The 13,202-nt window shown below is 39.6% G+C and overlaps 2 protein-coding genes across 2 annotated transcripts in view; both read left to right on the forward strand.

The window, feature by feature from the left end:
* The window catches only part of NUS1 (NUS1 dehydrodolichyl diphosphate synthase subunit), a 255,199-nt gene that overhangs the window by 217,836 nt on the left and 24,161 nt on the right, over positions 1–13,202 (forward strand). The window lies entirely within an intron of this gene.
* Positions 1–13,202, forward strand: part of SLC35F1 (solute carrier family 35 member F1) — a 259,717-nt gene that overhangs the window by 141,157 nt on the left and 105,358 nt on the right. The window contains exon 2 of the mRNA XM_075747977.1: positions 7,964–8,139. Coding sequence (XP_075604092.1) covers positions 7,964–8,139 — 176 coding nt within the window. The remainder of the gene's footprint in view (positions 1–7,963; positions 8,140–13,202) is intronic.

Consider the following 13,202-nt stretch of genomic DNA (forward strand, 5'->3'; position numbering starts at 1 on the left):
GCTTTAAATAAAAAAAACCCTCAAAGCAACTAGGAAAGCCAAAAGAAGAATAAAACTCATGGAGCTCTCCCCTTGCCCAGTGTGTCCTTCCAGTCAATGTGGTGACTGCCGGGGCTTCTCCAGCTCTTGGGAAGCACCAGCCACATGGCCAGGTCTGGCTGTCCCTTCCTTGCTCCTCAGGGCTGTCCCTGGGACGCTGCGTGGCGTCGTTGTTCACGTTTGGAAAATAAAGACCTAATCCTCTCAAGATACTGCAGAGAATCTGCATTTCTTCTGAGCATCAGTGGGAGCACGAGATGCTCTGCAACTCACCGTGTAGAAAATTCACCCTTTGTGAGATCAAGTACAAAGCCTGTACATCATTTAAATGCAACTGAAGATGTCAAAATAATGACTCAGTAGGAATTAAGTGATGGATAGGTTTGGTGTTGCGTGGGTTTCACTCCCTGATTTGTAGGTTAATATTAGAGTTATTAATATTCTAATGCAATATATGTGTTTATCTGGGATTCAGGCTTTGGTATTTCCATGTTCAACAATGGCTTGATGCCTATATTCTGAAAATATTTTAGGTTGGCTTGTTCTTCCTATTAAAAAAAATCTTTTGTTTACACCTTCAAGACCATTATATTTTCTTGAGACATCATCTAGAATGACTATGGAGAATGTACACTGTGTGAGTAGTTGACTAATAAGATAAATGTGGTACATGTGCCTATGGTGTTATTATCAGTATATACGTGGGGGAACTTGGTTGGTCTTTAGTGCTATGAACATTTTGTTATAGAATATTGTGACTACTTCTGTAAATTGCTCTAAAGCAGCATGCAGCAGCTTTGATGTATTAATTGAAGATACTTGCTGCAATCCTTATCTTATGGAGACAGGCAGAGGGGAGGGAAGGGTTGCATTTGCCAAGTTGTAGAAGTTCTCTCCTGTGTAACAGACGTGTCAGAATAATGGGAAAACAAGAAAATACAAGTTTCTGTGCAAAATTAGTGTAGAATCTTGTTGTCTAGATGGAATCGATTTCAGAGGCTTTATATGGTCCAGACCTATTAGAAAATCTGCAGCTTTAGCTTTCAATAAGACCTCAATTGATTGTCCTGAAAAAAAGTTTTACCAAATCTTGTTAATTTATTCTTTTACAAGCTGCCTATGCGTGCATTAAGTGTGAACTGCAAAATATAGAAGTAATGTCCAGAACTGCAAAATATAGAAGTCCACGCACTCATTAGGCAGCCATTCAAATGCGGGGTGGTGTGGGAACTTTGGAACCTGGCCACAGTGGAAGCAGCCACATCGCGGGAGGGGTTTAGCGTTTGAGGTTTTGACATGTGTACCATTCTTGTTTTTCCTATGGTAATGTACGTCAATGTTTCTACTGACAGGTGTTTAAGATTCCACATCCATCTTTAAGCATTTAAATAAGTTTGACTGGATTTTTATAGGCATATAACTTCAGCTACCTTTGAATCAAAGTAAAGTTTTTAAGACCTTGTTTTATTTTTTCCTTGTGCTTTTATATAAACACACTAAAACTCACTCAAGTAAAGAAGCTTGGCAGAATCACAGTGCTGTGACAGACATCATCAACTTCGCTATGGCATAGCAGTAATCAGTCTCTAAATGAAGTATATCTGTTTTTTCTTTTTTTAAATACACGCTTGGAACATTTGGAGTGATAACTGTATAGCAGTCATTACCATCACAGAGAAAGCTTGGTCCTGCCTGCAGGCCTGCTCTAACAGTGCTATGGAGCAGCCTTTACAGATGTGTTTCTCTAGTGAAATCTCAGCTCAGGAAACAGACTGCTAATCTCTCGTCTGCCGGAGCCTGTGGCATGCTGAATGATTAACACGCCTCATGCTAGAGATTAAAAGTGGTGGTAGCCTCTGTTCTTTACCCTCGGAGATACTCTTTAACTGATGCAGTAGGGACCTATCAGTGGAAAGAGACCAAATAAAGTACAAAAGAGAGGAGAGAAAGCAAGTAATTTAAAAGAAAACTGACATGGACAGTGCTTTAAAACAGGCTTTAGTGTCAGAATAAAACCGGCCCGAATGTTTAAATCACTTGGCCACCCTTTGCATGTCAGTGATTTGCCCAGCATACAGCAGCTGTGATTGTGTGCCCGCCCCCCCCCCCCCCCCCCCCCCCCCCCCCAACTTCTGAATGTTGCACTGCATTGATTTATGTTGTGAATGGTGTTTTAGTGTCCTGGGGAGGACATGGAAATGAGATAATAGTCAAAGCTAAATGTCTTAACTTTGTGAAAAATAATTACAGGAGAACCTGAGGACAGCTGTTTAGTGCTTTATATCATGCCAGTATGTATGTGCTAGGAACCAAGCGCTAGCTTCAGAGTTCTTTGAGATGAGAATATCTGCCTTCATAAGCTTATGGCATTATCATGGCTGATAAAAAAGGAGAAATTCAAGTGACAGAAATTCTTGTTCCTGGAGGAACAAGTAAAAATGATGCACAGCAGCTACCAGCCCAGGCATTTAAACAGAATTACATACAAAGATGAGGCTTTGTTTTCTGGCTCCACTTCCAAAGAGGCGATAAAAATGTATTGTTTAATCTCTGTTAAGATATCATGAAAAACCTGTGATAGATGCCTGGGAGTGTGACACCTGGAGGTTTAGGAGTAATTCTGACCTACTTCTTACGTCAAAATACCCATCTGACTCAACAGGAAGCGCTGGACAGATTAACTAGCCAGCTTGGCTACGGTGAAATCAATTTGATTGGTTCAAATGCAGGATTTTAATTCAAACAAAAAAGTTGAAGGAGCAGGCCTTAAATTGGTGGTTTACAGGGTAAGAATGTCTTCTATTTGCTCTGTATTAGTGAACGACTATCATGCATTCATGAGATCCAAGTTTAGAGACAAGCTGAAGGTCTTCCCCACTTTTAACTTGGCTTGAGAAGATACTGTTGATCCTAGTGAGGGAAAATGGGATTTTTGAAGAATTTCTTTATTTTGATTTAAATTAGAATACAAGTAGAGAAATAGAATAACACTCAACTAATGAGAAATTGGACCCTGAAAAGCAGAAAGCCTCACTTTTCTAAAGCTTTTTGTAGTGAGACTTTTTGGTGTTCTCTTCGAAGGGGCCCTCAAACCGTACAACTTTTCTTCAAGATACGTATGAATGTTGCTTCCTCAGTGAATGATTGTACTGCTGAATCCAGCGTGATAAACCAAAGGCTTAGGGAAGAAATCATCCTTTGTACCAGTCTTTGAGTGGTGGAGGATATGAAAACCAACAGGGAAAGTGTTGCAGATAGGAGCCATGTTGTGTATTTCAACGGTATTATGATATTTAGGAAAGATACTAAGGAGTGCCAGAGATGACAGCAGTGAGTTAGTTGCTTTTTGCTCTGTCTAAAGGAAGTAGTAGGTTTTCCACTGCCATTGAAATCCTCTTTTCAATGTTTGCTTGCTTCTTCTTAAAAAAAGAATGAGTATGTTGTTATTCTTATCCAGGTATTAAAGGCTCAGGAGCTAAGAGTCTTGTATTATTACATCATTGTTGGCAGGAAAAATGAAATACAGATGATACTATCAGGCATTTTCTCTACAATTCAGGCATCTTATGTCAGTTATTAGGGTTTTCCAAACATTGTATTCTTTGTTGCTGCCAACATTGTCACTAATTACAAAATAATTTAAGATTTCTTTCTACTTTTCTGCTTGGAGAGAGATGAGTTGGTCTCTTCCATTCATCCAAGACAAAAATCAGCATTTTATTGATCTTGTGTTTTGGTTTCTCTTATTTATTCATTTCACCTGTTTTCCATGGTGGTAGTTAGTGTCAGTTTCAATCTACACCAGTGAGGGATTATACCAAATCTTCTGTGCCGCTATTTGTTGTTCCTGTCTGTAGTGGACATATCTTTTTGGTATAGCAGGAGAGTTAACGTGGGCATGAACAGTCTTAGGAATAACTATACTGTATTTAATGGATCATATTTGCTTGAAGTCGGAGCAGTTAATGGACATTTGAATTAGTTCTGCTTAAACATCTAATTTATACTACTCTTTGCACTGACAATATAAGAATAAAAGAAATGTATCTTTCTATGTCATATATCATCTATGAAATGTTTAACTAAATTCTGATTGGAGAAGGAACACAACAGCTTGATTTGAGAATGAGTTTTCTTACATAATTAAAAATACCAAATGTGTGCAAAAATCAGAGACAAGCAGTACATATTCAATATATTTATGAAGTCAGTGTTTTGAAAGCCCGTGGCATTGACAGGACTACTTGCACTGGTCTTCCAGAAAGTAATTTTCTGCATTTTTTGCATTCTGTTGTTATCCAAAAGATGATTTTTACTCAAAGGCTGTTTCAAGCTACAGAGATTATACTCTTGATCCACATCCAACCTTTATCTATGGACTTGGAGGTATTCAGGTTCATAGTCTTGATTCTTGTCCGTGTCTGTTTTTGCTGAACTCCTAATTACCCTTTGTCTTCATTGATGACTTCAGTAATATAATAGTGAATGGAATTTTTGACATATTTTGTTACTGACAGAAGACAGAGAAGGCTATTCAAAATGACTTCTTAGGAAGAGCACCATAAAATTTGAATTACCTTGAATTACCTTCTTGTTGTATGTTTATGAAATGTAAAATATAGAAGCTGAGGACAGGCTATATATATATATATATGACTGTAGGCAGCTGTTTGAACTCTTTAGGAAAACTGCCACTTGTAGATGTGGTTGAATGACTTGCCAAAGAATCATCTATGAAAAAAATACATCTGTTTTATAAATAGCAAAATGGCAATGACAGAACCAAAATGTACTTCAGAGAGGGCTAGAGTTATCATATACAGCCTTGAAAAATTACCTGGTATTTTTCATTTTTTGTCGGTTGGGTTTTTAATGCAGAGGTCAGTACTGCCTGGTTAGGCCTGTTGACACACCTGAATATAGAAAAATGAGATAAAAAAGTTATACATTTTATAGGACCTCATCAAACTTCCCACCAGTCTGAAAAAATGTAATGATTAGTTATATCCAATAGCTAACTGCCATATAAGCAAGGAATATATTATTGGGAAAATCCTTTAATGAGAGAGTATATATTTAGCTTTTTGTAAATCTAAGCAGGGTCCAGGATGCTTCCTTCCAGAACAGATGCAGTCCCACAATGGATGTAATACAACATTCACTCATGGGCATAGTGAGATACAGAGAACAGCTAATAACCACCTGCAACCCCCGGAAAACAGGCAACACATTTAGAGATACAGATTTGCACACATTTAATTTACTAATAAAATAAAACTACAAAACCAGCAGTAGGCAAGAGGACAGCCCTGCGTGAAACTTCATTGTTGGAGAAGGATATAGGAAACATTGTCGAACTAAATGAAGAACTGTAATCAAGTTTACAAAAATAATATGTGGATTTAAATTGCAGTCACTATTCAAATTTCCTATTCCATGTCAACTGCATAGCAGGTAATGGCAGGAACTGAGGATCCATAGTTTTGGCAGCATTTGCATCGTAGTCTCAGATGTCACCTCCATGGAGTATGTTTGTTTCCTGTGGTTATGTTTCACAATAGAGTGAGTAATGTGAAAGCGAAGGCAGCAGTTGTGGAGTCTTACTTATCCAGCAGTCTCCCGTCAAAACACGGGGTTTAGCACAATAAAGTTTGTTCTCTTACTATCTGTGTCAGGCTGTTTGTCAGCAAGGTATGTTCGCTGAATATAACTACCCAGCCTCCTGTGCTTTCAGTGTCTGTTTGGTTGAATCACACCATGACTGACATCGAGACACATTAGTGGGAGGCCTGTTTGTGAGAAAAAGGGAAACAAATCTGACACTTGAGTTTACCAGGAAAGTTGTTGCAGGAGCACAAATGCTCATCGCTGCCAAATATGCACAGCCGAGGTCAGAGAAATCTGTTGGGGAAAGCAAAGCAGCCTTGAAGCCATTTTTTTAAACCATCTGGCAGAGGAGAACACACATGAAATGTTATTACAGCTGAGCAGAGTGCCCTCCTTACTCTACTCTCCTAGGATTGCCTAATACCCTTTCCTCGTACAAGGCTCTAATGAGAGATTGCAGAGCGTGCTTCTCTCCCGCTGTCCCCTCTCCTCCGTGGGTTCCCCCAGGGACCTATAGCCCCTCTTTTCTGTGGGCTGGTGACAGTGACAGCAGCAGCCAGTTGGGCTTGGACTAAATGTCACCGAATCATAGAATCATAGAATGGTTTGGGTTGGAAGGGACCTTAAAGATCATCTAGTTCCAACCCCCCTGCCATGGGCAGGGACACCCTCCACTAGACCACGTTGCCCAAAGCCCCATCCAACCTGGCCTTGAGCACAACCTGTTCCAGTGCCTCACCACCCTCACAGTAAAGAATTTCTTCTTAATATCTAATCTAAATCGACCCTCCTTCAGCTTAAACCCATTACCCCTTGTCCTGTCACTACAGGCCCTGATAAACAGTCCCTCACCATCTTTCCTGTAGGCCCCTTCAGGTACTGGGAGGCTGCTATAAGGTCTCCCTGGAGCCTTCTTTTCTCCAGGCTGAACAATCCCAACTCCCTCAGCCTGTCCTTATAGGAGAGGTGCTCCATCCCTCTGACCAGCTTCGTGGCCCTCCTCTGGACTCGCTCCAACAGCTCCATGTCTTTGTTGTACTGGGTGCAGTACTCCAGGTGGGGTCTCACAAGAGTGGAGTAGAGGGGCAGAACCACCTCCCTCAACCTGGATGTCCTTTTGCTCTCCCTTGCAGTCGTTGTGCTTGCTCCTTTTCCAGGCCAACACTTTTGCGTTTCATGCTTCTGCAAGGGGAAGGTGCAGCAGTGGGGCGGGCCTGCTCAGCATGAAAGTACTGACACATGGGGAACCTTGGAAACCTCTTAAGGGTAATTTGAAAATACACATATTCCTGTGCTGTGGGTATAGGAGATCCTGTGTCAAAAATTGGAGAAGAAGGATTGTTTGGACTGAATTGGACTGTGCAGTTAGGTAATAAATTCTGCAAGAAAAATAAAAGCGATAAAGATAGGTGGAAGGGGAAAGGATATCACTGAGAAGACTGAAGAAAGGATATGAAAATAATATACACTGTAAAAGTGTGAGCTTTCTGATATAGTGGTTTCTTAAGAGGAGACAACTAGAGGAAGATAGAGAACATGCACAAAAGGAGCAACTATCAGAGAGCTGTGGGGAGGGAGAATGGGGAACATTGTAACAGAGGAATACAGAGGAGACTGGAGATCAAAGTCAGGAAAAATAGATTAAAGCAAGAAGCCAAACCAGAAAATAGATTTTTAAGAACCAGAAGGAGGCAGGAAGGGAAAATGTGGAACTTTCCACTCCCACCAAACAGAAAGGGAGGTAAATGGTGACAAAAATGAAAGAAAAGATAGATATATTTGCATGGTAGATAGAAAGAATAGTTTATACGATGAAATGGAAATGAAAGGAGAGGAAGGAAATTATATGGTAAATTCATGTTGATGCTGAAACACAGTAAAATCCTTTCTCTGCTTTATCTCTGTGGCTACTAAATCCTGGAAGAGCTGGAATTCCCACTCTGTCTGAATGATACTCCTGGGTCTTTCTGTTAAGAAAGATGCTCGAAGGAAGAAATGCTGTATTTTGGTTGATTTAAACTATCATTTATCCTTTGTGAAACGTGAAATGTGAAATTAAATGGTAGAGATGTACCATCTGCTGTTGTTTAATACGTGAATAAAAGCTAGTGTGTTTGGGCGATGTTTAAGCCCGTGAGAAGAGCAGAAATAATGGAAATGTTATGTCGGCTGCACCCAGCAAATCCCCCATTGACTGAAGCATTGTGTGTCTTCCCGTGTCAGCACTGTTGAACGTGATTCCTGGAGGAGGATGAGTATTTCCTCCTTGGCAAGGAGGCCGAGTGTTTTATGTCTGTGTTTTTCTCATTCCTTTTAGGGATCTCTTGCTGTCTGTGGCGCTTGGCCAGGTACTCTCCCTCCTTATCTGTGGCATTGGTCTCACAAGCAAGTATTTGTCAGAAGATTTCCATGCCAACACACCTGTTTTTCAGAGCTTCCTCAATTATATCCTTCTATTCTTGGTCTACACAACAACACTAGCTGTCAGACAAGGTAAGTGCCTCTCTGAAACTGTTTTGCAGAGAACAACAAGGGTAAAGGCTTTTGTAGAACCACAACAAGCAATATGATTTACACACATATTCCATTAATATTTGTTACATGTTTACATTACCTAGTAATACATATTGGATGAACTGAAAAAAACCCAACAAATCTTCATTAGCAAAGAATGAATCACTAGATGTTGAGGATAGTGGTGCTACCTAAAACCAAAGAAAAACATCAGTACTTCTGACTTCCTAACTGTTCTTATGGGAAAGCTCCTCTTACCCCAGCCTCTCTGGCACCACAACCACATGCTCAGGGTTCGTTCTGGATTTGACTGCCTTTCTGGAAAATATTAATATGCTTTACATCATATATAGGCTAAGGAGAGCTCAGATGCAAGTAAAGAAGAGCTTGCTAGTTCATGATCAGCTAGCTTGCTGATCATGGCAATTCAGTAGTTCACCTATTGTTAGAAAAAAACAGTAGCCAGTTTTTAGCCATTGGGAAGTAGGAGATGAAAGGAGGGAATTTGGGGTGCTGTCTCCCTGGGGTGCTGTGTGGGCAGAGCAGCTCTACGGCCCTACTACTGCTTTGCTACAGGGCCTGTGTAGCCAATATGGCCTCTGAAGTGAGAAACACATTCAAGTACACTTCGGTACTGTGTATCAAATGATCCTCTGTTTGACAGTCTATATATAATACAGGGGGTTTGTGCCTTTCCTGCCCATCCCTCCCTTCCTTGAGATTTCATGTCGAGATGAGGTGTGGGAGGTGAATGCATTTAAGTACATTTCTCACCCACTCTTTTTTTTTGTAATAATTTTATTTATTCACCTTCACAGAACACGTAGATTAGAAGCAAAATAAAAGAGCAAAACCATCATGTGCTTTCCTGACTCGGCTCTCCTGACATAAGGAGGGAAGGGCTCTTTGGAGGAAAAGAAGTGCAAAATGTATTAGGCTGTGGTAGATTTATCAGCATACTGAGAGGTTCATGTTTTCTTACAGGAACAAATATATTTGGATCGTTCTTTGATGTTACATCTTTTGATGATTTGGGAACAACCCTGAAGCTTAAGTTCTTCACTCATAGTACAGTCTTGTGATGCAATACTATAAAGCATTCCAAAACAAAAAGGAGTTAATTTCCATGCAAAAACTGAACAGTCAAAAATATACCACTGTACTCCAGCACAAAGCGCTTAAATGTGTTACAACTTAAGTTTTATAAACCTTGGTCTCCATTGACATATTTCAGAGGCAATGAGGGCCAATCTGCGGAGGGAATGTCAGGTCTTATATAAGGAGAGATTGCTCAGGCAGTGTTTCTCTGTCTTGGTATTTCAGTTTGTGTAGGGGAAAACATCACCACATGCTTTGCTCTGCAAAAGGTTTAAAACTTGTATTAGTAGCATCTTTCTGGAGAACTGTCTTTAAAAACAATTCTTCTGAGTGTAGGATTGCCTAGATGTTCACAAGTTCTGTCCTTCTTGGTACTGATTTAGACACTGTGGAAGCCAAGTCCCTATGACTTGACTCATTTGAACATGCTAGCTTTTGAGAGGATATATGGGCCAGCATACTGCTGTGCATTACAGAGGTTTATTTAGAATAAAGTTTATATATATCAACATTTCAAAAATGCTATCAAGCATTCTGTTTTACACATGTAAAAATACATGTTAAAACTGTACTTTATGAATAATTTTCTGACTCTGTTTAAAAATGTAGTGGTAGACTAAAGAGAGTTTGTCAGAGCTATCTGTTGTGCCAGTAAGATAGATTTGGGAAGCAAATGGGGAAAGCGTCAGGGATATGCGAAAAATATTTTCTGGAAAGGTGAGGAGAGTCAGGGAAGATGTTTGAACAGGCCTGCGGTTGAATATGGGCTGTATGAACAACCAGAGCACAACGTAAAGGGTACCAGTGGAATAGTCTGGAAAAGGATCTGTCAAAAAACTGAAAGATGGTTTGGTCCAAAAAAATCCAGAACAAAACTGGCTACAGAAGCAATGAAAGTGGTGATCCACGCACTCAGCATAACATTCTTGCTGGATGGTGTAGCATTACACAGCCAACTCATTTACTCAACATTTAATATTGCCAAGTGATTGAGCCTGACATTGTCTTTTTGCTTGTGTATTTATTCAAATTTGTTATCTGTGTTTGTTCCACTAAGGCAGTTTTTCTAGCATCTCTAATCGTTTGGCTTCGTTCACAGATGGAAATCACATAATAATGATATTAATTTTAAATGGGATGATTCTGTTCTGAGTGCTGGAAACATCAGAAGGCTTTTTTTTTCAAGTGTGGTTCTCCTACTCTGTGTGCAAGAGTTAAGATTCTTTAAATTATCCTCTTTCTCCTTCAGAAATCAAACCATCATAAGTTGGCTGGTAGTCAAAAATAACTGCATCTCTTTGTCTTTTTCTTTGCTTGCTTTCCTAATCTCTGGGGTTTTGCAGAAATGTACTGGCTAAGGTGGTGTCACTTGGGGTGGTGAAAAAAACCCTTAATTCACTGTAGGACTGAAAACTATAATTTCCTGAGATATAAGGAACTCCTCTTTCTTTAGAGACTTCTTCCAAATTTTGATTTACTGTGGATCCCTTTTGACAGCCTTTCCTTGCTGTTCATCTTCTTGCCCCATATAAACTCTCTGACTAACACTGAATAAGTAGAATTTGAAAATCATCATTAGCAGATGGTTAAAACTCCTGATTCCTGATTCCTGAGCTCTTCTGACTAAAGCCTTCTGCAGTGAATGCCCAGCTTCCAGCAGCTAAAGGTAGTGCATGGGCACCAGCAGCTTCCACTACATTTTTATGTCGTGGATCAAGATGGTTTTTTTCCAAAATAATTTTATCACAGTCCTTTACGTGGGTGCAAAGATTAGGACGCCTACCTTGCAATGAATCCAGATGTCGTCAGGCAGTGTAGCAGATGCACAAGTCCTGCAAGCGCCAGAATCTCTGAATACTTTTAAGCTTCATTCCCATGTTGGGGGAAGAAAAAAAAAAAGAAGAAGAAAAGAAAGAGAAGCTTGTCCTGTAGCTCTAGATGGGGAACCAGTTTGAAGGCAATAAAAGTGGACTCAACAGTTTTAAGCAGTGAAGTCCGTATGGTTAAGGCTTTTCATCATTATTAAAATTTTGTTCTCCTGACCAGAAATAAGCAGTAACTGAAGTGTTAAAGGACATCTGTTCTTGTGAGATTTTCATATGAGCCTTACTTAATATGTGGATATGACTCAGGTAGAGATCATGAAAAGGGAAAGAATTTGGCCAAACTGAGATTTTTCTGATGCAAAATCCAATCACCTTTTCTATCAGTTGAACTCTAAAGTTTCTGTTAAATGCTGAATCTGGTCTCTAGAAAACTCTCTCTTGGATATTTCAATGCTAATTTTAATTTTTTGGAGTATATGTAAATTTAAGTTGAACGTATTATTTCCCTGAAGAGGTGAGTGCAGAGGTTCTTCACAGTCAGGAATGCACGCACTCAGGCACGCATAGATGCCAGTAGCCACTTACCTGCAAATACGTACCCACTAGAGCTTCCAGTCCAATGCTCATTAATGCACCAGTGCTGAGATTCGAATATAATTCTCTAGGAGTTTTCTTTGTATGAGAACAATGCTATAAAATTAATGTCACTAATGCAGCATTGTAAGGCAATGAATGTCATTATGTTCTATCTGGATGATATTCCAAAAATTTAATAGGTAATAAGGACATCCTCAGTTCTTTCTCTTCACGTAACTTCCTCTCATGCCTGTTGTTTTCACAGCCAAACCCTGTATTTGTCCATGGTAACACCTCTGAGTTGAGAAGAAGATTTTAACACATATTATCTGAGCTCAGTCCTTTCATCAGCAGAGGATTCTGCTTAACAAAATCTTGTCAGGACACTTCCAGATACTCCTTTGGGTTATGTGTTATTATTAATTGAGGAAAAGAGAAGCCTTGGCTATCAGAAAGAAAAGCCTCCTATCAGTGAAATGGAGCTATGGGACGTAGAGCTGGTGGAGATTAGTTTTAACACCTTAAAAAGCAGTAAGTGGGAAATTGTCCATAGTGGACCAGAAGGTGTTAATTACTAACAGTCAACATGAGTGCAAGCATCAGCAGCTTGCCACCAAAAATAAATTACTTCTAAAAGCCACCTCACATATGCTACAAATGAAAACAACACATCTACTAGACATCATTAAAAAAAGAAAAAATATGAAACTGCTATTTTTTTGTTATTTTGGAAAACGAGAAATGAGGGAGCAGTAGAGATGTCTTTTGAACAGAAGGGAACCATAAAGCCTTAAGGGCCAGATTCTGTGCGAGTAGCGCTCCACATTGCAAGCTGTTCCTTTAATTTTAGTGCAACAAGTTACTGAGTATTTTCAGCCCGCCATTACTGAGGGCTGGCAATAATTTGCTAGTTCAGAAAAGGTTTTATGAATCTCTGTATGTCTGGAGGAATTCTGCTTCTAGGCTAAGTGATGAGGTTATAGCATATGTCAATGGAAATATGGTTTTCCCTAGTGTATCTGTAATGTCTTAGGCTGACATATAATCAGATGTGATCTGTGCCCCTGAGTCAGCTAGAGAGTCCTGTGAGACTGTTAAGGATTGCAGTCCTGTTACTGGAATATCATTTTTTATGCATTTCTGTCTAGGATTGGTTTATGACATTAGTATCTCAGTCATATGTAAACTCCTGATTTATCTGCTGTTCAAATACATATCTCCATTTAGATACATGAACCCTGCCCAACATCCTTCCAACTTCCCCAAAATTGATTGAAACAGGCTACTTGAAGGAAAATAGAGCACTACATAGGAGTTGTTGTTTTACTGCAGTGCTTGTCAGCAATTTATGAGTGATAAAAGGGTAAATGCCTCTTTTTTACTCAATTTCATTCCATTAGCAATGTTATATTAACACAAAGCTAGTATTATGCACTTAACTTAGGTAGACGTACCAGAATTTCTTCAATGTTAGCACCGTTTTTTGTCAACTGCCCATAAGAACATGTCTGGGAAACAGAGAGAGTACATGATTTAAGCTGA

This window comes from Balearica regulorum, chromosome 3 (genome assembly GCF_011004875.1).
Source record: "Balearica regulorum gibbericeps isolate bBalReg1 chromosome 3, bBalReg1.pri, whole genome shotgun sequence".
Taxonomy (NCBI): Eukaryota; Metazoa; Chordata; class Aves; order Gruiformes; family Gruidae; genus Balearica; species Balearica regulorum.